At 43.0% G+C, this 24,714-nt stretch overlaps 1 protein-coding gene across 1 annotated transcript in view; it reads right to left on the bottom strand.

The window, feature by feature from the left end:
* Positions 1–203: 203 nt before the first annotated feature.
* Positions 204–24,714, bottom strand: part of Rbm28 (RNA binding motif protein 28) — a 32,972-nt gene continuing 8,461 nt past the window's right edge. Inside the window, exons 7-19 of the mRNA XM_028866229.2 lie at positions 24,474–24,663; positions 24,172–24,311; positions 21,226–21,298; positions 18,356–18,465; positions 14,419–14,492; positions 13,601–13,736; positions 12,622–12,686; positions 10,467–10,625; positions 7,733–7,882; positions 7,385–7,459; positions 3,677–3,930; positions 3,001–3,103; positions 204–687 (exon numbers count right to left, since the gene is read on the bottom strand). Coding sequence (XP_028722062.1) covers positions 553–687; positions 3,001–3,103; positions 3,677–3,930; positions 7,385–7,459; positions 7,733–7,882; positions 10,467–10,625; positions 12,622–12,686; positions 13,601–13,736; positions 14,419–14,492; positions 18,356–18,465; positions 21,226–21,298; positions 24,172–24,311; positions 24,474–24,663 — 1,664 coding nt within the window. The 3' untranslated portion in view covers positions 204–552. The remainder of the gene's footprint in view (positions 688–3,000; positions 3,104–3,676; positions 3,931–7,384; positions 7,460–7,732; positions 7,883–10,466; positions 10,626–12,621; positions 12,687–13,600; positions 13,737–14,418; positions 14,493–18,355; positions 18,466–21,225; positions 21,299–24,171; positions 24,312–24,473; positions 24,664–24,714) is intronic.

Here is a 24,714-nt window from a genome sequence, read left to right as displayed (position 1 = left end):
CTAGCCACTGCAATCTGATTTCTACCAGCCATTACCCCTCCAGGGGCAGACACTTATCAGGTGCTGCTTGGTATCAGGCCCAGGGCCTTCGTTGTCTGCAAGTATCCCCCACATTCAGAGACTACGTTAGCAAACATTTTTTCTCTGTTCTTAGCTCTTGCACACTATGTAGCTGAATTAAAAATGTTCATTTAGGGAAAAAAAACCCTCATAAATAATGTATTTGTGTATATAAAAATGAGACACATCCCAAAGTCACATTTCCTCATTTACAGACTCCATAACAAAATAAGCATCGTAAAAATTCAGTACTCCAAAACACTTTTTTACAATAGTTTCCATGAAAGAAGAAAATAGCAATGAATCACAATTCCACACACAGCTCCAGCAATAATATGGGGAAGATGTAAAAACTCCATGGTGTTTTCAGATGCTGTTCTCCTCCCATACTGGGGAAGGGACCAAGAATGTACATGACCTGCAGAGTCCCCGAGAAAGGGGGTGTCATCTGGGTGCTCTTTCCCTCAGAGACACAGCTTTCTGCAGGCGGCATCAGGTATCAAACCATTTGCTTCTCTTCAGAAGGGGCGATCCTTTAGAAGGGCCTAACAGTTTCTGCTTATATTGCTCCACCAGTCGGTTGAAGTGAGCTTCCGCCTTGTTTTCCTTAGCTTTTTTCTTAGGTGCCTGTGAAAGAAAGGAGACATAAAGCAGTCATCTTTCTTTCTTTCCTTCCTTCCTTTCTTCCTTTCTCTCTCTCTCTCTCTCTCTCCCCCCCCTCCCTCCCTCCCTCTCTGCTTCCTTGCCTACCTGCCTGCATTCTTTTCTGTACACCTGAAACTATGTACTTGAGGATGACCTTGAACTTCTGACCCTTATCTCTCCTCCTTCCAAGTGCCACCACCATGCCTAGTGAATTTCAAACACTAAATATCACCTTACTGTCAAGACACCCACAACAGAAAATGAGTAGGTGCACTAGGAAGACGATTTCCAGAGAGAACCCTGGTTTGGACATCCTTGTTTGCTCTCGCCCTCACAAGAACTCCATCTATGAAATTTCAGAGACTGGATCTCCACAATATAATATGATACAGTTGGAAATTTCCCACAGACAGATTTGAGTAGAACAGGATGCTAGGGACTCTTCTGCTCTTCAAGGGAAGGGAGATAAAAGCTTGACCTCAAATGCACAAGAATCCAGGACTGGAGCTGGAGAGAGGACTCAGAGGTTAAAGGCACTGGCTGCTCTTCCAGAGGATCCAGGCTCTATTTCCAGTACCCATACTGCATCACAAAACCATCTCTAACTCCAGACCTAGGGGATTCAATGCCCTCTTCTGGTTTCTGTGGACCCCACCCATGTCTTTGGTACAGAGACATACATGCAGATAAGAGACCCATACATATAACAGAATGTTTTTAATTATTTAAGAAAAAAGAGCACAGGACCATTATTTTCTATTAAAAAGAACTCCTTGGGAAAATGGCTCTGGCCAGAAACTGGGAAAGAAACATGTATGATGGGCCTAGAACATCTTGCACAAGAAAGCAACACTACCAAACAGAGTCAAGGTCATTTCAGAAGAATGGGTAGCCAACCCAAAGATGCTTCTGTTGTCTTGGACAGGACAAATGACTACATTTGATTGAAACACAGAGCATTATATGAAAATTTGGAATTTCATCACACACACACACACACACACACACACACACACACACACACACACACACACACGTCAGCCTCACAGGCCACATAGAAGGCTGGTAATAGTTCACTACTCTGAAACTGACACACCAAGAGGGGGGGGGGAATCAATCATCTAACCTTATCTTTCCTATCTGTAAGATTCTCATCTCTAGAATTCTTAGAACTCTATTTTTAAGTGCAAAAGGGTTGTCTGAATTGGAAAATCAGCATTCTGTAACCCATAATGAAATAACAGGTCTACATGACAATCCACTGTTTTCAAACCAAAGGTAAGCAGCAGCTAGGGGTATAGCTCAATAGCAGAGTACTTTCTACGAACGAGAAAGGCCTTGGGTTAGATCCTAGCACTGCAAAGCAGAAAACTAAAAACTAATTGAAAGCTGCTAGGGGATTTTCTAAATAGAACAGTAAGTGGACAACTCCGACACCTACTGACTGATCTTGGCATCACTAACAGTGAACAACCAAAATGCAGTCACTAGCAAGGAAACTCTCACTACCTATGAAGTGTTCTTTCCAAGAAAACTAAATCTGTTTACACCTCTAGACCATTATACCAGCTGACAGTCAATACAAGGTGCCACGGAGACAAGTTACATGATACCGTAAGGAAGTAAAGGGCTGAACGCAACATAAAGTACATCCTCAAGGACAAATGCCCTGTTTCTCCAATAAATTAACAACATGGGGAACAAGAATGTACTAAGAAAGAATAAATGCCATAGAATGAAGAAAGGGAGGGACGAATAATGCAAATGTAGTGTGTGGATTTTGCTAGCATCCTAGCTGGTACTAACTAAAAATAACATTTTTGAGGCAATTAGGACAATTTTAATGGGGTTATACATTAGAGAGTCTAAAGAGCTTCTGAATAATCTCAGTAGATATGATAATGACATTGTGTGTGCGTGCACACAGACTTGGTCATTAGAGATGTAGTCTGTTTTTCTATCTCTATTCTATTTCTATTTCTATTTATTCTATTCTAAACAGTGGATTTCTCTTTTCTATTTCTATCTCTCGAGACACATTTACATGTAAAGCAGGATTTGCCTGCAGACATGCAGTGGGGGAACGCAGGTGCAGGGACCAGGAAAGACAGTAACTGCTCAAGTAGACTGACAATCAGTCACTGTCCTCTCCACTTTACCACTGTACCTCACCCCCTGAAGAGCTGCAGCCCTGCATGGAGAAGCCTACTATCCACGCAGCTATCCAGAAAGTTTGCCACCTGCTCAGCCCCACAGAGCCACAGCACCCCAACCCACAGACCCTCTGGGACTCACTTGCAGGGAAGAAGGTAACTGCTGCTTCTTCTGCTTGCGCTGGCCTGTTTGGGGCTTTGGCTTCTTAGGAGGAATGGACTTCACCTTGCCTTTGTCCCGCAACCTGAAATAAAACACCAGGTAGATGCTGCATTAAATTCTTTCTCTGGTTAATATCTTTGGCATCCTTTTCTTTTTTTATTTTTTATTTAATTTATTTTATTTTATGTGCATTGGTGTCAGGTCCCCTAGAACTGGAGTTACAGACAGTTGTAAGTGGCCATGTGGGTGCTGGGAATTGAACCCAAGTCTGCTGGAAGAGCAGTCAGTGCTCTTAACCACTGAGCCATCTCTCCAGCCCCATCCCTGGCATCTCTTAAAGAGTTTGAGAGACAAATTTCTTTTCTATATAGTTGTTTCTTTTGTTCGTTTGTTTTTTTCAAGACAGGTTTCTCTGTGTAGCCCTGGCTGTCCTGGAACTGGCTCTATAGACCAGGCTGTCCTCAAACTCAGAGATCCACCTGCCCCTACTTCCCAAGTTCTGGGATTAAAGGTGTGCACCACCACCACCCAGCTTACATAGCTGTTTCTAAACCTAGAAGTAGTCACTCTTAAATGGAGTCCACAACAGCAATAGTTACCTATTCATTTGTTTGTCTCTGTACTTACTATTTTTGCTAAGCCTCCTGCATCTCACCTAATTTTGGGGCCTCGGTGTGAAGGAAGCGCCAGGACCTTTCTTCTCTTCTTTCCATCAGGCAACTCCACCTGCTCCACTTCAGCCTTGGTCTGGAACCCTGTCCACGAGGTGGGCCGGGCTTTCCCGTTCTGCTCTGCAGAAGCCTGGTTTTGGTCCTGGGTAGGGCTCCCTGCTTGTTGTTGCTTCTCTTTTCCAGGTTTCTTCTGCTCCTTTTGGGGCTTACTGGTTACAGGTTTAGATGCCATTTTTTGCTGCAGAAAACAAGAAATTGCCACCTGATTTCCAGACGAGGTTTCCTTGCTGAAATACTTAAGAGCCTGCTATGAGTGTGCTGAAAGGGGAACTCTTCCCCCACACAGTTGGAAACTTCAGCAAATCAAATACAAGCAGTTCACAGGCACTGCCTGGTAACAGATAGCTACTAGGCAGGACACAAGCATGCACACCTCACGCACACTACACACCACACACACACACACACACACACACACACACCCCAAAACAACACAACCCAGAAACAGTGATCAGTAGCCCAAGATTCAAAAGCCAGTAGGAAGGAACAATTGCCAAAGGTGAAACCTGGGCCAGGCATGACAACACACACCTAGCATCCTAGTCACTGGGAAGGAAGGAATGGGTCTGGGCTACTTGAGAGACCCTGTTTAAAAAAAAAGCCTGCCCCGCCCCCAAGTGTAACACATAAAAAGGGAGATGCCAGCAGCAGAAGCAAAGCAACTTCACATAATACAGCTAGAAATTTTCAAGATAGTGATAGACATTAAGCTAGAGATCTAAGGGCTGAGAGAAAAACCAACAAAATAAACACTCCAAGCTCTACAACTAGATCTATCAGTCACTTGCAATAAATCATGTAGGGAAGAGGAAGATAACATGAGGTAGTTGAAGTCCAAAAGACAAAATTACCAGTCTAGTATTCTCTACCCAATAAAATTACCTTTCACAAAAGTGAGAGACTTTCTCAATTTAAAAAAAAAGAACAGTTGCCAGGAAATCTGCTTCACAAAAAATGCTCAACAAATTCCTCCAGAGAAGGGAAATGGCATGGATTGAAAACCTTGGTCAACATGAAGAAGGAAAAGTGTCAGAGAAGGGGTCAGTGGAGAAAGGAAGGTAAAGGGAGGCTGGAACTTCAAATGCAAGCATAAGGAAAGTAAGTAAGGAAAGTCTACTAGCACTAAGTGGGAAAAAAGATTCTAGTAAAATTGATGTAAAAATAAAAGTAAGTAAGGAAAGTCTACTAGCACTAAGTGGGAAAAAAGATTCTAGTAAAATTGATGTAAAAATAAATATCTGTCATTTTGCCCTTTCGAATTTAATCTAAATAGACATATTGATACAATATTTATTAAATGCCAGCTATGCACCAGTCTGTAAGTGGTAAGATACAGTTACAAACAATAGCCTGGTGGGAATAAAATGTGTGAATGAAAATGTCCCCCCAGACTCGTGTGTTTGAATGGGCCCAAATAACTTCCTTTCCTAAGATGCTTCTGGTCATGGTGATTTATCACAGCAACAGAACACTGACTAAAACAACACACACATAAAAAATAAATAAATAAAAACCAAATAGTCAAGGAAGTTGATGAACACCTAAAGTAATGAGGGCTTATCATTTATCTGTTTGTCATGCTTTTAGTATACATCAAATACTCTCCCCACATGCAAATTGTCGTGTAGTACTGATGAGCACTATAAGAGTTATGGACCTCAAAATAATCTAGCCTTGTATGTTCCAGGGGAATATGGGTAAAAGGGTACTGACTACAAGCTGGCAATGGTATATCTGCTCACTGAATCTAAGATGAGGAATGAAGACACTGTGATTAACCCATTTTACAAACTGAGGCTAGAGAAGTAACTGGCCAGGGAACATGCAGCTAAGCTCTTCCTCCTCCACACTAACTGAAAATGAATGGTCTAAAGCCACCAGGTGTATGCTGAGACTGGAGGACTTTGAGTTCAAGGCAAGCTTGGATGACCAAGGGAGACCCTGTCTCAGATGATGATTCTGAAACTTAACCTGAGCCACTGGTTTTGACACGGCCCCCACATGGTCATACAGGAACTCAGGATGGACTAGAACATTGGTCTGCGTTTCCCTGCTTCCCCTTCCCCTATGCAGCTCTCAGCAGAGGGAGAGCAAAGGAGAAAACACCGGGGGTCTGAGGAAACTGAGTAAAACCCTCCGTGGCAGCACAGATTAAAAAAGGAACTTAACTAAGATCCTTAAACAAAAGGCTGGACATGACCTTTGAGCAGAGGCAGCTCTGAGTTCTGGGTTAGCCAGAGCTACACAGTGAGATTTTGTCAGAAACAACCAAAACCAAACAAACAAGGGCCAGCCAGTAAGAACGCCCAGCCCAGCATGTAAAGGCACTTGCCACCAACCCATTAGTTCTGCTCCTTGTGAGCTGCCTCTTTTTTCTTTATGGTTCTTAGTTGTTCTTTTGCAGAGCTGCCAGCTTAAGTGGTGCTGGGACCAAGAAAAATGGGCCTTGGCAGTTCATGTTCCTAGAGTTCTGCCCATGTCAGTGGATGCTCATATACTCCAGAAGAGAATTTGACATTGCTGCTGCCGTTGTTGCTGTTATAGCAATGGCGGCCACCGCTGCTACTGTTTCTGGGATTGCCATTTCATAATTGGTTACTACTGTAGCTAGCACAGTAGAGACCCTGGCATCAAAAGTAGCTACCACAGTTAGTTAATCTTTCATTCTATTGGGCATGATAAATTTAATTCAATAGTTATATACATTTCGATTGGCTTTGAAAGTTATAAATTTATAAACTCAAGTTCCATTTGCTTTTGGAATACCATCTTACAAGGACTCCAATTTGCAGTAAGGCTCATTAAGGAAGGGAATGGCTCAGTTGCCTTTAGCCTACTGGCTATGGGTGGTTAGGACTTCTGTTAGTCTTTTCTGTGTTGAACACACAGATTGCAAACCCAGCGCCACTTTGAGATCTTTGGCAGCAGTTAACTCTGCAGCTCACACATGATTGAGCCTGTATGATAATGAGTATTCAGGGACGGGTAATGCGGGGGGGGGGGGGGGTACTCACCAACCTAAGACAGAGCACCTGTGTGGCCTGGGCAGGTGTCTCCATGACAGGTAAGGTGACCTGCTGACGCCCCACTCAACCTAAGTCAGAAGCTCATTTTCTAGTAAAAGGGGGGACCTGTAGGGCCCTGGCCCCCATTTTGGGTAACTGTTGCCTTACTTGCTGACCTTGACCTCGATATCCTCTCTATGCTAATTCCCTGCCAGGTTCCACCCTCCTGAATGCTTAAGTGAAGTTCCTTGTCTGTGTATCCTGCATAATGGGCGTTAACAGCTTAGATGCAAGATTGGAAAACATTGGTAGTGAACTTCTGCCCTCCGGGGTTCTCCCATTATGCTGTAAGCCTGTATTTAAGACATCCTCCCTCCTTCAATAAACGGCATTCGGCATTAAAAAAAGAACGCCCAGCATGTAAAGGCACTTGTCACCAACCCTGATGGCCCAAGTTCAACCCCAGGACACACATGGTAGAAAAAGAGTACCAACTTCCCCAAGTTGTCTTCTGACCTCCAGAAGCAATGGCCCAGACACACATGTGCACACATGTACACACACGCACGCACGCACGCACGCACGCACAAAAGCAACGAAATCCAATCAATCAGTCAGGCTCAGTACCAGGCTGCGCTGAATCCTCAGCTCCTTTACTTTGAGTTTCCTTCGGTCTTCTAGAGAGAACTCCACTATCGGTCTCTGTCAGGGAGACAATTTCATTTGTAAGACTTTGTAATCTGGGAGTGCGATAAGCCTAGCTGTCCCTTCCACCACTCCTCTTGGTAAGCCTCAAGGCTGCTTCCCAGGTCTTCTTTAAATGCCTGTCTGCACGAAGTCCATCCAGTCTACATGCTTTATAAGCATCTTCTTGCCTAGAGTCACCATCTATTTTCCCCACCTCCACCCAATCTGCTTCTCTTTCCCACCATTCAACTCTCCGAAAATGGCGTCTCCCTGGAGGATGAGGCTCACCTTCTGAGACCCAAAGATTTCCGGGTTGTTGTTGATATGGCGGAGGGCTCTGAGGGCATGCTCGTGTTTCTGGAACTCTGCAAAGGCATAGCCCAGGGACTGGCCCTTCATTTTTCCATGAGCTGCTTTAAGGTCCCGCATCACTCTGCACTATGAGTAGAAAAAGAAAAAATAAGCAGTAGTTATAAATAAGAAATAAAAACTTCCCAAAAAATTCATTTATTTTTTAAAGCTTGCATATGTGTGTGGCCATGTGTACACATATACACATGAATACAGTGCCCATGGAGTCCAGAAGAGGGCAATGGAGTCCCTGGAGCTGGACTTGGAAGTAGCTGTGGGCTGCCAGATATGAATGTTGGGAACCAAATTCAGGTCCTCTGCCAGAGCAATAAGTGCTCATAACCACTAAGCCATCTCTCCAACAGGAGGAAACTTCTCCTAGTTAACTGCTCAGAACACATGTAACTGAGAGGCACATGACTCTCTAGAATGTCATCAAGTTACTGCTGAGAATGGTGAACTCTCCAAAGAGCAAGCACTGAAGAAAGCCCCTAGGAAGGAAAGAAGACCTGATGGTTCCAGATGAGCAAGACACACTCAACACGGGAAGACCATCGCTTTCCCTCAATGAGCCTCGGAACACAGTGAGTTTCAGCTCTCCTGGCCTGAGTCAGAAACTCTTTTGTGCACGTTTTTCTCTAACTCCCTACACAGGATACATGAAGTACCTTAGGGTCATGAGGAACATAGAAGACAGTTGGAGAAAATTCACCATTTACACACTATTTCTCCCCAGAGCTGTTGTTCTTCTGTAGTGGAGGAGTATGAAAGACATCTGTGTGTGGATACTCCTCTTTCCACAGCAGAGGATGAAGAGAAGAATGAATTCCTTACTTCAAGATACTCACTCATTTAAAATGTCTTTCAAGACATCTTACAGGGACAGTACTGACACAAATATAAGAATTAAGAACAAAAATCAACACAATGCTGCTGTGAGACATGATTCCTGGGGAGACATGAACAAAAACTACTCACCAAAGATAGGGAACCGAAGACAGACCATGGTAATGATCCCACCAAAGTCCAGCTGGTGAACCATGAGTTTACTAGGTGACTTACAGAAACAGAAATGACTCAAAGACAGGTGTCTCCAAAGGCCCGGCCCAGCCTGGGGGACAGCTCACAAGCTGGACACCTGCAGTACACTCACAACCTACACACTGCTCCACAGCTTAGAGTGTCTTTCCCAGGTAGCCTCTTCCAGGTAGCTCATCAGGTCTCTGCCTCTACCAAGTAGTTTGGCTGGTCAGAGCCTCTTTGAGGCACCTCAGCCTGTCTGAGAGTATCTCTCACCAGTCCTTACTTCTTATATATATTTGAGGAGCGAGAGGGCTAGTGTATCTGGTCAATTTCAGGGACTTCCTGAGCCTTTGAGTTGTTCTTCCTAAGCTCACCCACCAACCTTCCCTCCAAAATGGAGGCTTTATCTTGGAGGAAACGGCTATACAAGCAATGCACACACTGTACAGCGTACAGAAGTGCGTTAAACCGTGATGGGCTCGAAATGGACGCACACGAAATACTGTAGGTGTGCATTACTAACAGTGCTGTCAGGCACGCTCTGACCGGTTAACATTCTCAAGTCATTTCCTCAAGACCAAGGAATACATTTTAAAGAGGCTTGTGGGTATTAGGCACACAGTTTATGGCTATGAAACAGCAAAGCACACCTAAAATATTGGCAATGGCATTTTTAAATATAAAGATTAATAGACTACTCTATGCCAAGTGCTACATCCAGAATTGGGGATAATGAGATAATATTTATCCTCAAAGAGCTCAGTCTGTCCAGAGAAACAACCAAGTTTCAGGTCAGTATAAACAGTAAGGGTTTCAAAAGAGACAGAGTTGAACCAAGTACTGGAGTGAACCCAGTTTTCTAATTCAAGTGGAGACATGCATGGTTGTCTGTGTTTACCAGGGGTATTAAGTAAGAGTCTCACATAGTTAAATGCTGTTGTAGGGGCAGGGAGGTGGCAGAATGGGTAAATGTTTGCCATGGGAACATGAGAACTGAGTTCAGATGTCCAGACCCAGGTAAGAGCCAGGCATGGTGGTGTCTGTAGTCTCAGAGCTCCTGTGGTGGGGTGGGAAGACACACTAGAATTCCGTGGAAACGGCAGCTCTAGGAACAGTACGCACGGGTCTGCAGTGAACAAGAGCCTGTCTCCACGAAGGTGGGGTGAGGACCGACCAGACACAGCAGTCCTCTAATATCTGCGCGGGTGCCCTGGCATGCGCGCTCGTGGTCTCTCTCCTCCCCCTCCCTCCCTCTTCCCTTTCTCCTCTCCTCTCCTCTCCCCTCCTCCTTTCCCTCCTCCCTCTCTCTCACACTCATGTGTGCATGCCCCCACACACAAACAACATTCTTTTAGGAAACAAACCACATAAATTGTATTCTCTGCAACAAAATTCACATTACAACACCTATCTATATAATGCCGAGCACACGGCAGGTATTGAATAAATGCTTGCTAAATTAATTCATGGCAGAGATTTCCTCACATTTTGCTATAATTCAATCAGACATGAAAGACAGTTCTCCAAAGAAAAAAAATGAAACCAAGAAAACTGGCAAACTCAACTTTGGATGCCGAGGCATTCAAAAGCAGGCTGGCAGCATGGCCTGAAGTGAATGCTCATGGCTGCATGGCAAGGCATCTCTCACCTCCTTAATGCACACACCCTTCTCCCCTCGAGTGGCATTCAGCAGCAGCCTCCTGAGTTGTTTATCATCCACGGCCTTCGGCAGATTGTGCAGACAAAGCCTGGTCTGGGAGACAAAGATGTTCTGGTTCTTGAGTTTCTGATGTTTCAGTAGCTCAAACTGGGAGAGAAGAGAGACAAACTCTTAACACACAATACACCCACAGGCAGGCTCCCAATCCCTGAAGAGTCCTAACCCCCCCCCCCCCCACACACACACAGAGATGCTCCTGCTGCTGCCTTACAGTGTCAGCAGAGAGAAAGGCAGGCTCAGGGAGGCGATGACCATGAGCTCAAGTCAGACCTGAGCCAACAACGTCAGCCAACTAGAGAAATCAAACAACGTTCTAAGACTCAAATTTTCATCTCTAAAAACGAAACTGCAGATCAATATTTAAGTCTTAGCACTGACATGAGGCCAAATTGGATTTTTTAAAAAAATGCATAGCTCAAAATGTGGCCTGGCACAAATATTCTTTATTTTAAAACGCTTATTTTTATTTTTATTGGTTTTTCAAGACAGGGTTTCTCTATGCAGTCCTGGCTGTCCCGGAATTCACCCTGTAACCAGGTTGGCCTCGAACTCAGAGATCTGCCTCTGCCTCCCAAGTGCTGGGATTAAAAGCCTGCACCACCACCCAGCTTGTACCCAGCTTAGTATAAGTATGCCTATAATACTGAAGTTAGCATCTGTGCTCAGTCCTCACCCACCCAACAACTAGGTCTAAGTACTTCCTCTCTAAAGAAAATAAACTTACTTTTTATAATGCACATAAATAACTTAGCAAGCTTTGGCTAGCAAAATTAATTCTAAAATTCAGTACATCTTATTGCACTACTTCACCAAAAACTATAATATCCAGATGTTCACTACTAAAAAATTTGAGAACACTACTATAAAATCTATGCTGGAAAGACATATTGCTTTGGTAGAGGCAGTATAGTATAGTACATTTACTGCTATATCATTATAGTATATACTACATAATATATAAATATGTATTTATAATGATATATAGACTGTATCAGTATAGTATATTTGCTGCTATATCATTATAGTGGATACTATATAACATAAATATAGATCTATAATGACACATAAATAGACTGTATCAGTATAGTATATTTGCTGCTCACCATCTCCAGAACTTTACGGTTCCACAGCTGCTCTGCATCTTTAATATTCTAAGCTGGCTTTTGATCCTTTAATTTGTAACTTTATTATTAGGTGTGTCTGTGTGTAATGTGTACACACTTGTGCATGAAGTAGGGTCAAAGGACAACTCTGAAGGATACTCAGGTCATCAGGCTTGTTCAGTAGCACTTTACCCATGGAGTCGCCCCACCGGCTCTAGGCTGCCTTTTTTAAGGTGAGCTGCATGAGCTAGATACAGCCCCGCTGGTGAAGAGCCTGCACAGCACACACAGCATCTGAAGTTCAACCCTCAGCACATGTACCTGGGCATGATGGAGCCTGCCTGTGACCCTAGTACTCAGGAGGTGGAGAGGGAGGAGCATCAGAAATCGAGAAATATTCTGCTACACAATGAGGTCAGCCCGAGCTACATGAGACCATCTCAGAACAACAAAAGTAAGCTATATGTACAAAAATAACAACTGTGGAGAACATTACTAAGCAGCAAAGGGGTCAGTTAACAGTAGAAACACCTACAATATGAAGTTGTTCTACAATAACTGCATAATTTGGAGATACTAACCCCTCCCAATGACATCTTGGCTACTCTTTCCAAACCCCACATGTCCTCCTTTTCCTAGTAAGCCCTGCCCACAGAGCTTCCTTCCTGTTGTTCTAAGTTTACCCTAACAATCACACAGAGCCTCTCCTCTCCACCTATTGCACGATCCAGCAGCGTGCTGTTCACCACACACGTGAGTACTACAGAAAGAAAGAGAAGACTGGGTTCTTACACTGGAACAGAACGCTGACACGTTAGGAGTAACGTCCAGTGACTTCTCCTTCCCCTGTGCGCTTCTAACAACGTAAAATATGCTCTTTATACACAGCTCTTCATGAGCAAATGTAGCAGCAATAGTTGCTTCGGATTCATTTACAAAACCATGGAGGGAACCTTGAGGCTGGTGCCTGATCTACCCACCCGCTCTCGTTTGGCCATATCTGCAGCACTCACACCCTCGGCAGCCTTCGTCCCAGCACGGATCACTGCAGAAAGAAGGAAAAAGGCCAAGATGTCACCAAGGGAATGTTCACTGAGCAACAGGAAGAATGTGATTTGAATGATGCAAACTCTTTGAATAGGGCCCTGAGGACTGTGTTGGCCAGTTAGTTAGGTCCAAAAATAGCTACAGGGCTAAGTTCTAGACTTAGACTTGCTCTGAAGACAAACTCTGGACATTTTGTGATTTTGTTCCTTTCTGCCTGCAAAACAGCATTATATTCATGCTGCAAGTAAGACAGAAAGGTGTGGAAGAAGTTCTGAAAGCAGCTACAATCCAGGGATCCACCAACAATCTGCCCTGAAACTTAGCTGCTCCCTGTGCACCTGAGGGCCACCACTCACAATTAGATGAGCCACCATGGAGGAGAGCTATGGTTTCACAGGCCTTAGCGCCAAAGGCTGACGGCCTAACATTACTAGTTGTTATTATGCATCTACATGGGAGTAGGCTGATAAATATCAGAAACTCTAGAATTTTTTTTTAACTTAAAACTAATTTCTCATTCTTTTTTGACATTAAGAGAAAGATACTAAGTAAACATTTAAAGTCTATCAATAATCCAAAAAAGTAATTTTGGTTTTATTTTTCAACATCTTTAAAAAAAAACCTCATAAGAAATGAAGACAAAAAGGAGGTAATGTGAGTTTTTCTCCTTTGAGCTTCTAATCCTATAACGGAAATATCTAAGGCACCCAAACAGAAGAATGGGACTGACTGGTCTGCAAAGTAAATGGGTAACAGGTCCTAACCTCTACTGGAGTGGAATAGCAATAGAACACACTGTAAAGGAGGAAATGTGGGGTTTTATTGGAAACACATCTCATAATTGCTGGCTCACTCGCATGTCCCAGGGCTGACTACTTAGACACCTGGTTCCTATCTTCTTCCACTACTCACAGCCTTCTCGGGCCAGATAGAGGTTCCGGGTTCCAGTTGGCTTCTTCACTTTCTTTGTTTGGAGCTTTGCTGCCTCATCCCGGGTCACAGCCAAGTCAATCCTGAGCAGCCGGCCATCCAGTTTAAGCCCACCACCCTGAAACATATTGCAACCTTCTACTCAAATACTTAGCAAGCAGAAAGTACATAGCAAGGAATATCAAGAAAAGGGAATCAGCACACTGTAATTAAGCTGTGAAAGCCAGGCCACAGGATGCATCTGCCTGGCTGGCCACATGTGGACCCTTGAGAGTCACTCTAGTTTTTACAAGTGTATAAAAGGTCACATGCGTATGTACTTAAGACAATCAGCAGTAAGGAGTTTACAGTAGTTCTAAAGCAGGCCTAAACTGAGGAAAACGTTCTGTAAACAAATGTTCAGTATTCTAAAGCTGGTGAAAGGTAAGAGTATTTACGAGACAATGACAATATAGGATAATATCTCAAAAATTGCATATGTCATGTAAAAAGCACAGAAAAATTCTCAGTATCTACACTTTGTCTGTCAAATGTGCATCTAGTTTCCCAGATGGTACTAATACCTTCTTTCAGTCTTTAATGTTATTAGCTTAGAATAGAGGCTGATAGACAGACAACAATGAATACTACAAATATCAAAACTGTTTCCTCACTTAAGAAATATGAGTAACTGCATTTTCTCAATGGATAAATAATTAAGGCAGTGCATGCAAAGCTCAGTGCTTAAATACACGCTAAGTGCTCGAGTCTTCACTTCAGCTACTATGTCCTAGGCATAGGGGAAGACATACTTTCCTTACCTCAGCCTCTGCAGAGGCAGCTGCAAGGCATTTCTGAGCTGCTTCCTGAGTCATGAACTGTGCGAATGCACATCCTGCACCAAAACACAAAACTTAGTGAGACACTCCTCACTTTCACAGTAAGCAAAAGACGCTGAAAATATCACAGCCTGACACAAATGGAACGACTAAGTAGCATCGACGGGACAGATACTATGTTGAGTGGTGCAGGATTATAGGCAGATACCATAGTATACACATCTGTCCTTAGCATTTGGTCTCATCAATTATCTCCTTAATAATACCCACATGAAATGACAGAGAAACCCACCTAACCACTTAATTCAACATCACGGAAGATGAGGCAGAACTACTGAACCCTAAAATTATATCTCATGGTCTTAGAGTCACCTTGGGGGGGTTCATCAAATAACACCCAGATACGCCTCTTGGGGTTAAAGAGGCTTCTATTATATGAATGTCACAGGAAAACAGCCATGAGATCAACTACCGGCGTCTTCTCTAGACCCTTTATAAAGCATGCCTTTCATTGGTTAGATGTAGGGCCAATTATCTAAATGATTTTCTACTATGAATTAAAAGTAACTTTGTACAAGTTCACCTCACAGCAAATTTCAAAACAGTATGTTTCATAATATTCTGTTGGTATACTTTAAAACTCAAAAAGAACTCTCTCATTGAGAACACTACCATGTCTCCCAGAGCTAGGGCATTATCTTCTGCCCTGTACCGGAATGAATCTACGCAGATTAATCTGAAGTATACATACAATAGGCTAACCCACAGGTCACATCTAAAGACCAAGCATCTAGAGTCAAAACTTTAGACAGGGTCAAGTGTTCTGTGTTCCCAACCCCTCCCATCCTACCTCTATTCGCATCTCTTTAGGCATCGATCAGGTAGCATCTTCCCCAAAACAAGAAGTACTTCAGGAATCTGGACTACCCTCTACAGCACAGAGCACTAACAGAGATAGTCAGAAGAGAAACAGTTCTACGGCAGAACTCATGGGCTATGCATTAGAGGAGTCAACCACACACAGAACAAAAATACTTGGGGGAAAAAACTGACTAAACTGACATGTATGGACTTGCTATTTTCTAAAAACAATGTAACAACAACTTATCTTGTTTCTCAGGGGTGTGTGTATATTGACACATTTTTATGAAAGCATCTCTTGACTCCAAGGAGAAGGAACTTTTCCCAGGCCTTGCCATCAAGTCAGTAATGTGCCTTGAGGTCATCTCAGACTGCGTACTTACCCCTCTCTCTACTGTGCACTTCTTTAAGCTTAACTGACGTGAAGGAAACATGCAACAGACCTTACTGGGCCTTGGATTTCCCACACAGCTTTTACAACCTAAGTTAAATGCATAGCTTTAATCTTAAGTTATATGCCCTTCCATGCCCTTGACCCAAAATAGCGTGTGTGTGTGTGTGTGTGTGTGTGTGTGTGTGTGTGTGTGTGTGAGAGAGAGAGAGAGAGAGAGAGAGAGAGAGAGAGAGAGAGAGAGACAGAGAGAGAGAGAGAGAGAGAGAGAGAGAGAGAGAGAGAACTGTACTAATCATTTGCTGAAAACAGGCTGGAAGCAGCCTTAAACATTATGTTATAAATGTTGAGAGCAACATACAGATGTAGGCTGATAACATCCGTTGCAGTTTTGTTGCTACACTAGGTCAGCTGAAAGGAATAAAGTTACTTCTTCCCCGTCAAAGATTTCTATAAAGAATCACCCATTACTTCCCCCATGCCATGTTTTCTGTGCTGTCCAAAAAATACAAGGCAAAGTCCTTTATTAGGGACTGGCAGCAGATACAGGAGAAGTGGAGAATTCATATTGGGCTTATTCTTGGTCAAACTAACCCAAAGGAAGTTGTTTTAGTTTCATTCCTTAATGCATATTGATCTAGAGATTAAAGTATATGGGAAGAACCAGGTGGTGGTAGCACACATCTTTAATCGCAGCACTTGGAAGGCAGAGGCAGGTGGATCTCCAAATTCAAGTGCTGTGGGATGGTCTTTCTGTACACTGTGAATTGTTGCTACCGATGGTTAATAAAGAAGCTGTTATGGCCTATGGCAAGGTAGAACAGAGCCAGGTGGGGAATCCAAGGAGAGAGACAAGGAAAAGAAAGGCGGGGTCAGAGGAGATGCTGCGAGTCTCCCAAGGAGGAACAAGATGCCAGCAGACTGTTAACGCCATGGCCAAGTGGCAAAACATAGATGAACAGAAATGGCTTAAATTAAGATGAAAGAACTAGCTAGCAAGAAGCCCATAGACCACACAGTACTTAACTGACATAAGCCTCTATGTGTTTATTTGGGACCAAGCAGCTGTAGGACCAGGGAGGGACAGAGAAAAGTGTCCATCTACATTCAAGACCAGCCTGGTCTACAAAGTGAGTTCCAGGACAGCCAGTGCTACTCAGAGAAACTCTATCTGGAAGGTGGGGAAATACTTAAATTATGCTTTTAAAATCAGTAACAATTAAGATGGATAGACCAAGAAAGAAATCTAGCACATCGACTGCAGACTAAATTGTAAAAGTATTAAATACCCTGCTACACTCAAAAGGAGACCAAAGGAAAACAGTATCATGCCTGCACTATGAGCATTCTAAGAAAGTCTGATTGGACATTCTAGAAAAAACAACCAGAAATGAAAAAGGTCCAACAGCTATTAGAGCTGAAGACATTTATTACTCTAGCCATTTTTCAGGTAAAAAACCTAAGCTCACAGTGATTAAGTACTTTCCAAATTGGTATGTGACTAAGGAGTGTTTCATCCCTAATCTCCAAGAAGCTGTTCAGTACTGCCTTAGATTATTTTAACTGAGTAACAGTAAGAATTGATCAAATTTTATTGATCAGTTCTTCTCAGCTGAAGCTTAGAATGGAAGTTCTTAACCATGGATAGAGTCTGGAGACCCCTCAAACCCTCAGAAACAGCATTCTTCTGACGAGTGGGCGTACAGCACTTGCTAGAGCACAGAGGAGTCAAGAGTCCAAACACATGAACGCAATGTTTTTGATGGTTTATCTTTCACCATCAATCGAATTGGATATAGAACCACCTAGGAGACCAAAGCCACACCCTTTGATATTTGTGAAGGTGTCTCCACAAGGGTTGAGGGGAAAGATTCCCCCTGAAGGTGGGTGGTATTCATGGTCTAGGGGCCTTGTAAAATCAAAGAAACGCGAGAGTGAGCAGAGCTCTAGTTTCACCCTTTCTCTGCTGCCAGCCCCACTATGAAAGAGCCAAGCTGCTCTGCCGTGTCCTCACCATAACAGATGAATCCTCTGAACCAAAGCAAAATAAATCCTGCTTCCTTTATGTCAAGTATTTTGGACACAGTAATGGAAAAATTAAGTAATACATAGCTTAAGCAGAATGAATGCAGTCCATGAAGTCAAAGATTACACACGCACTGATGCTATGTATGTGTCTACGTTCACATGCTAACACACAGCAGTGTGCTGGGGAACGCCGGGCCCTTCAGACTCCAGAACAAACAGCACTAGAGGAAACATCTCGGCACCACCCCTGCTGCAGTTGCTCTCCCACTGTTGCCATGCCACTAAGTTCCTGTCAGTTTTCATCTCTAACAAAAGCATCAGAGAAAAAAACAAGTTCTCCATCAATTCTGAGCAATGTAGAATATTAATACCCATGAGATGCTATCACATTTGAAATGCAAAGGAGAACAACAAATGGAATTCATTATCTTAAAGTAAATAAGCAAGAGCTTTAAAGGCTGAGGCAAAATTAAAGCTGGCAAAGCCATTAAACTGCTGACTTTCACATCATGGAAGACAATTTCAGAGCGTCCTTGGGCTTTTACGGAAGCCAAGAAACACTGGACAGATTGTAACACCCAGAACGGAGGAACTGATGCTCTTTCCTAATGCTGGGCTTGATCAGCTGAGGGCAAATACCTTTAGAATGCTCCGTGTCTGGATGCAAGACAATTCGGACATACTTAAGATCACCAAATTGCTGGAGGACCTCCCCAAGATCTTCTTCTTCTGAGTCAAATGAAAGGTTTCTATGGAACAAAAGCAGGCCACAAAAACTTTAATGACAAAGACCTTGAATTGCAATATGAGGTACACGGATTAGACAATCAACTTTGATGGGTCCCTGCTTATAACCATTCTCCCTTGTTCAAAAATAGCACCAGTACACAAGAGTGGCCCCTAGTGGCTAAGCCTCTGCTCTATGATTTTGTCCCTTTGTCCCAACTTACTTACCTTTCAATATCAGATTCTCTCACCTGGGAATTTAAAACTTAATAGACAATAAAGAGACTAAAAGTTGCAGATACAGATTCCTTTCCAATGAGGACCAACACAGCTGAGAGACCCTGGGATGATACAGATATGCTGTATCGTGACCTGGTAGTTACATAAATACACACACAAAAGCTCTGCTTCATATACGAAATATTTTGTGCCTTTCCTTTTTTAAAGATGGTATCATAGAGAAAAGACCCACAACCTCACGACTGCCCAGGGTTTCACCTTGGGTCTGCACCTTGACAGCCTGACTCTGGGAGCAAACCAGAGTTCACCCAACCCGTCCTCTTCTCACAGAATGTGGTGAAAACAGTTTCTCTTTACAACCAGAAATTTTCACAGCAGGCTAGTAAGAAACATGTCTTTCTTCTATTGAATTAGACATAGTTCCCTTCGTGATCATTATGAAATCTAGATTTGAGTTAAAATTTTCCAAGAAAACCCTTCAAAACAATATAAAAGAAAAACATGGTAAAGATGACTAGGCAAATAGAAGGGAAAAGGGGGGAGAGAAGGGCAGAGAGAGAAAGGGAGGGAGGAACAGGAACTACACATGAATAGCTTTAATCTGAGAATCCAAAGCTTTTTTTACACATTTAAAAATTTTAGTGTGTATGTGCACATGCACCACAAAACACATTTGACAATTAGAGGACAATTTGCAAGAATCCAGTTCTCTAATTCTGCCATGTAGGTCCTGAATATCAAACTCAGGTTGTTGTGGGAGCCCATTTTCGGGTTCCTAGTGGCTTTATCCAGCAGGTCTGTATAGAGAGGATGATTGGACCACAGGCCTGAGTGCAGGTGTCTGAGATGGTCTGCACTTGGCTGTGCTGGGGGAAGGTCCACCCCTTGGCATTTCTATAAAAACCCTAGGACAGAGACAGTCAGGGCCTGTTGGAATAGGTTCCAGACCCTCTCGAGACTATCCTGTATTTTTATCTTTTTCTCTCCACACTCTAAACCCTTCTGTCTAATATTTCCTGCTGCTCCCACTCAAGAGCACTCTGGGGAAATATGGGGGTGGTGGGTAGCCCCCCAGCAGGTTGTCAGACTTGGTGGCAAGCACCTTTTCCCACTGAGCCACCTCACTCACCAGCCGGCTTGCATTGTAGTAAGACCAACCCGACCTATGAAGCTATCTATTAGTCAGTAGGGCTGAAATAACAACAGGCCATAACCTATCTCCACCCCGTATATTCCCCTGGAAACAGAAGGCATGACTTTCTGTATTTTGGACATTACTTTAAAAGAGAAGTTAGGGCCTAGGAATGTAGCTCAGTGAGTAGAGTGCTTGCCTAGTACCCTGGTTTGCTTTCTATTACTGTGATAAAGACCATGACCAAAAGCAACTTAGGGAGAAAAAGGTTCATTTCATCTTACAGTCCATCACTGAGGGAAGCCATGGCATAAGCTCATGGCAGGAACCTGGAGCCAGAAACTGAAGCAGAGTCCATGGAGGAGTGCTGTTTACTGGCTTGTTCCCCATGGCTTGCTCAGTTTGCTTTCTTTCTTTTAAATTTATTTATTTTTATTTTATTTGTATGGATGTGTTGCCTGCATGTGTGTCTGTGCACCAGGTGCAAGCAAGTGCCTGTAGAGATCCCCCTGAAACTGGAGTTATAAACTGTTGGGAGTTACCATGTGTGTGCTGGGAATAAAACCCAGGTCCTCTGGAAGAGCTGTCGGTGCCCTTACCACCGAGCCGTCTCTCCAGCCCTGTCAGTTTGCTTTCTTAGCAAGCCACGACCACCGGCCCAGAGGCTGGGCCCTCCCACATCAATCATCAATCAAGAAAATTTCCCACAGACTTGACTATGGGCCAATTTGGAAAGCAATTTCTCAACTGATGTTCCCTCTTCCCAGATGACTCTAGCTTATGTCAACAAACAATTATTCTGCACACCTATTATACACAAAGACCTGAGTGTGATTCCCAGCACCACCTAAACTAGGCATGGTGGTATACATCTGTAGTCCCAATACTCAGGAGGTAGAGGCAGGAGACTTAGAAGTTCAAGGTCATCTTTAGCTACATAACAAGTTTGGAGCCTGGGATACATGAGACCCTGTCTCAAAAATATAAAGAACAAAAAATAGGAAAAGAAAAAGAGAAGTTAGGCATGAAGAGAGAAATTATCCAGGGCAAATGGTATCACCTCAGTATGTCTCCTAAAGAAAAGATTAAGAGCTAAAATGTTTCAAAAGTTGCCACCCCAATTACAAAACATGAAATCTAGAAAGGACAAGGACTCTACCTACTAGTTACCTCCTGTTTTAAGGTCTTGCTCTTAAATTTCTCAGTGGTATGTCCCTCAGATCAGATGTGCTAAACAGTCTCATAGCATCTAATTTTAGTGCTAAAGAAAGGAGAGAGGAAAAGAGAAAGGGGGAACCAGAGATGAAGAGGAGAGAGAGGAAAGGAGAACCAGGGGTGTAAGGGAAAGGCAAGGTAAGCGATGAGACCTGGGAAGGGGATGCATAGCTCTGCAAAAGGAAGGTGTGCATACCTGATGAAAACAGTTTTCCCTTCGTTCACATCGGAGGATAACTTCCTCTTCTTTTTCTTTGAGACTGGGACATCTAATGTAAAAGACAACAACAAAACAAAACAAAACACAAAAAAACAAAAAAACTCAAAAAGACAATGCAAGTCATATGACAAAGGACTAACTTCTTAAATATTTTATAGAAACTAATTCTTAAAATTTTAAATGGACAAAGGATATAACAACTAAATATATTAAAAGTTGCTCAAGCTCAAAGAAAAGCAAAGCAGAGGAACTGAGGGTGTAGCTCAGTGGTAGAATGTGTGTTTAACATAAACAAGGATATAGGTTCAATCCCCAGCTGAGAGAGAAAAACGGGGGAGGAGGGCATAGTTAAAGAAAAAAGATACTACTTTTTACCTAAACTGGCAAAACAAAAATGACCAATAGAATCCAGTATGGTAAAAGTGTGGGAGGAAAAATCCCCATATATTGCTGTGGCCATATAAATTAGAACATCTGAGGAGAAAGCATGTACACACTCACTATATACTATATTGCATGTATATGCACATGTTTCTGCTTATAAATGTGTTAAAATGTTCTCCAAGTACACAAGAAACAGAATATTGATTCTCTCTGGGAATATGGCTTAAGAGGTTGATGATCTGGGTAAAAAGCAAACTCATTGCCTGAAGAATAAACATTAAGGTAGGTGTGATGGCTCATGCTTAGAACCCTAGCACTTGAGAGGCTGAGGTATGAAGATCTCAAGTTCAAAGACAGCATGAACTTCACTGTGAGACCCTATCCAAAAAAAAAAAAAAAATGCAAAAAAACCACTTACATGCTATGTGCATACAAACAAATTTCTGAGAAAAAATGATTACTTTGGAGAATTGTTGGAATGGTGAAGAACTCTGGATTTCTACATTAAGCTCCTTTGTACTATATCCTTTAACTTATTTGAACCCCCTAGGTTTTCAGATTCAAACAAGAAAATGACAGGAGACACATGAATCCAAACTGCAGGTCTCATTACGCTCTCAATATAAAAGCCTTGACTCTATACTCATGAATAAAAAATGTTTATTTCCTCTTTTCTTCTGTGGTCAAACCAAAACACCAGACAACAGAAAGGGAGAAAAACGCCCACTCCAACAAGCAGTTATTGGCCATTTCCCACTGTCTAGTGACCCCCAATAAAGAGAGCAACATAGATTGGTAATAGTTCTACAAAATGCTCCCTGAAGTCCTTGTCAGGAACCGAACTGTGTCTCTCCAAAGCTCATACAAACAGCCTTAACGCCTCATGCCATTATACTTGGAGATGGAGACTTCAGAGAGGTGATTACGGCTAAGTGGAGTCACGCGAGTTGGAGGACTAGTTTCCTTATCAGAGAAGACAGACCAGAGTCCTGCGGTATTTTGTTTCTCCTTGACCCAACACGTGGGGAAAAACTATGTGAAGACACTGAGCAGGGAAAGTCTGTAAGGCAGAAACAGGGCGCCTTGGTCTGGGAACATCTAGCCTCCAGAACTATAAGGAAACAATGCTGTGGGATGTTCTGTATGGCAAATGTGTTGCTCTGATTGGTTAATAAATAAAACACTGATTGGCCAGTAGTTAGGCAGGAGGAAGTATAGGCAGGACAAGGAGGAGAAGAATTCTGGGAAGTAGAAGGCTGAGTCAGAGACACTGCCAGCCGCCACCATGACAAGCCGTGTGTGAAGACGCCGGTAAGCCACGAGCCATGTGGCAAGGTATAGATTTATAGAAATGGGTTAATTTAAGATATAAGAATAGTTATCAAGAAGCCTGCCACGGGCATACAGTTTGTAAGCAATATAAGTCTCTGTGTTTACCTGGTTGGGTCTGAGCGGCTGTGGGACTGGTGGATGAGAGAGATTTGTCCTGACTGTGGGCCAGGCAGGAAAACTCTAGCTACAAAACAAGTCTGTCTTATTTGAGCCACATGTCTGTATAATTTTGGTATGGAAGCCCAAATTGAATTTATAGCTCTTTATCTCATCTCAAACTCAAAATTGTTTGTTTTTAACTCATCTACATCTCAAGTCAAAAGGCTTTTCTCAATCTATTTGTATTTAATCTGTTTATCCAGTTATTCATTCAACTTAGACAATTAGAAGTGGTAGCGCCCTCAATATTAAGGCTAGGTTTTGAATTTCCTAATAAAGACTCTAAATTCTCAAATATCATTCCAAACATCTTTAAAACAGATAGGGGTTGGGGATTTAGCTCAGTGGTAGAGCGCTTGCCCAGCAAGCACAAGGCCCTGGGTTCGGTCCTCAGCTCCAGGAGGTGGGAGGAAAACAAAGAAAACAAATAAAGAAATAAAAAGACTCAGAATGTAGCTCAGTTGGTAAATGCTGGCCCAGCATGCATGAAGCCCTGGGTTCAAACCCCAACATGGCATAAACCAGATACAGTGGTGCACACCTGTAATGCTTGAATTCATGGGGATGGATTCAAGATCATTCTCATCTACATACTGGGTTTGAGGCCAGCCTAGGTTATAGGAGACCTGGCTCAAAGGGGCAGAGGGGGCCGGGATACAGCACGGTTAGAGTGCTTGCCTTGCATACACAAGGTCCTGTGTTTGATCTCCAGCACCACACAAACTAGGAGTGGTGGTGCATGCCCATCACTCAGGAGGTAGAGGCAAGAGGATCACAAGTTCAAGCTCATCACCTCCTACACAGCATCATCAAAGTCAGCCTGGGCTACATGAGATCCTGTCTCAAAAGAGAGGAGCGTGGGAAGGAAAAGGGGGAGACAGGGATGGGGAGAAAAGCATTGGAAAAAGGGAAAATAAAGGTTGCCTTTTTAGTAGTTAACAAAAATTTGATAGAAAAACTATTTGAAAAGAGGCCTGGGCAGAACTGGTATACATTTCTCAGTAATTTATTCAAAGCTGAAAGGCATTTATGAAGATCCCAGCAAACCTTCATCCTCTTGTTCTTCAGCACTGCTACCACTCTGCACTGTTCCTTCACCATCAAGGCTGCCTCCTCCCTCCAGGTCACTGTCCTCATCAGAATGGTCTTCCTCGAGGCTTTCTTCAGGAGCTGCTCTCTTGACTGCTCTGCAACAGCACAGTTCAGATCTCATCATCTGGGCTGACACATAAGCTACTGAGCTTTATGACACACACCAAGTTGGCAGGGAAGTAGGAGCAGGAAAGGCAAGAGGATTTCCTCTTAGGAAAAATGCTATGTCTTCCCCTAGTGTCTCAGAGTGGACCTACCTCTTCTGCATTTTCACACGAGTGGTCACTGTTGACTTTCTACTTTCCTCTTCTTCATCATCATCTTCTTCATCACCATCTTCATCACCATCATCATCATCACCATCATCATCATCATCTTCTTGCTCTTCCATCCTGCCATTCTTTTTCCCTGATTCCTTATGCTTGTGTTCACTGCTCTCCTTTTCATCTGTGGAAAAAGGTAAAGGAGTTCACTGACTATCTAAAACAAGGTCACTGT

This window comes from Peromyscus leucopus, chromosome 3 (genome assembly GCF_004664715.2).
Source record: "Peromyscus leucopus breed LL Stock chromosome 3, UCI_PerLeu_2.1, whole genome shotgun sequence".
Lineage (NCBI taxonomy): Eukaryota > Metazoa > Chordata > Mammalia > Rodentia > Cricetidae > Peromyscus > Peromyscus leucopus.
Note: the sequence above shows the minus strand (reverse complement) of the source record. Positions and strands in the feature narration are given on the sequence as shown.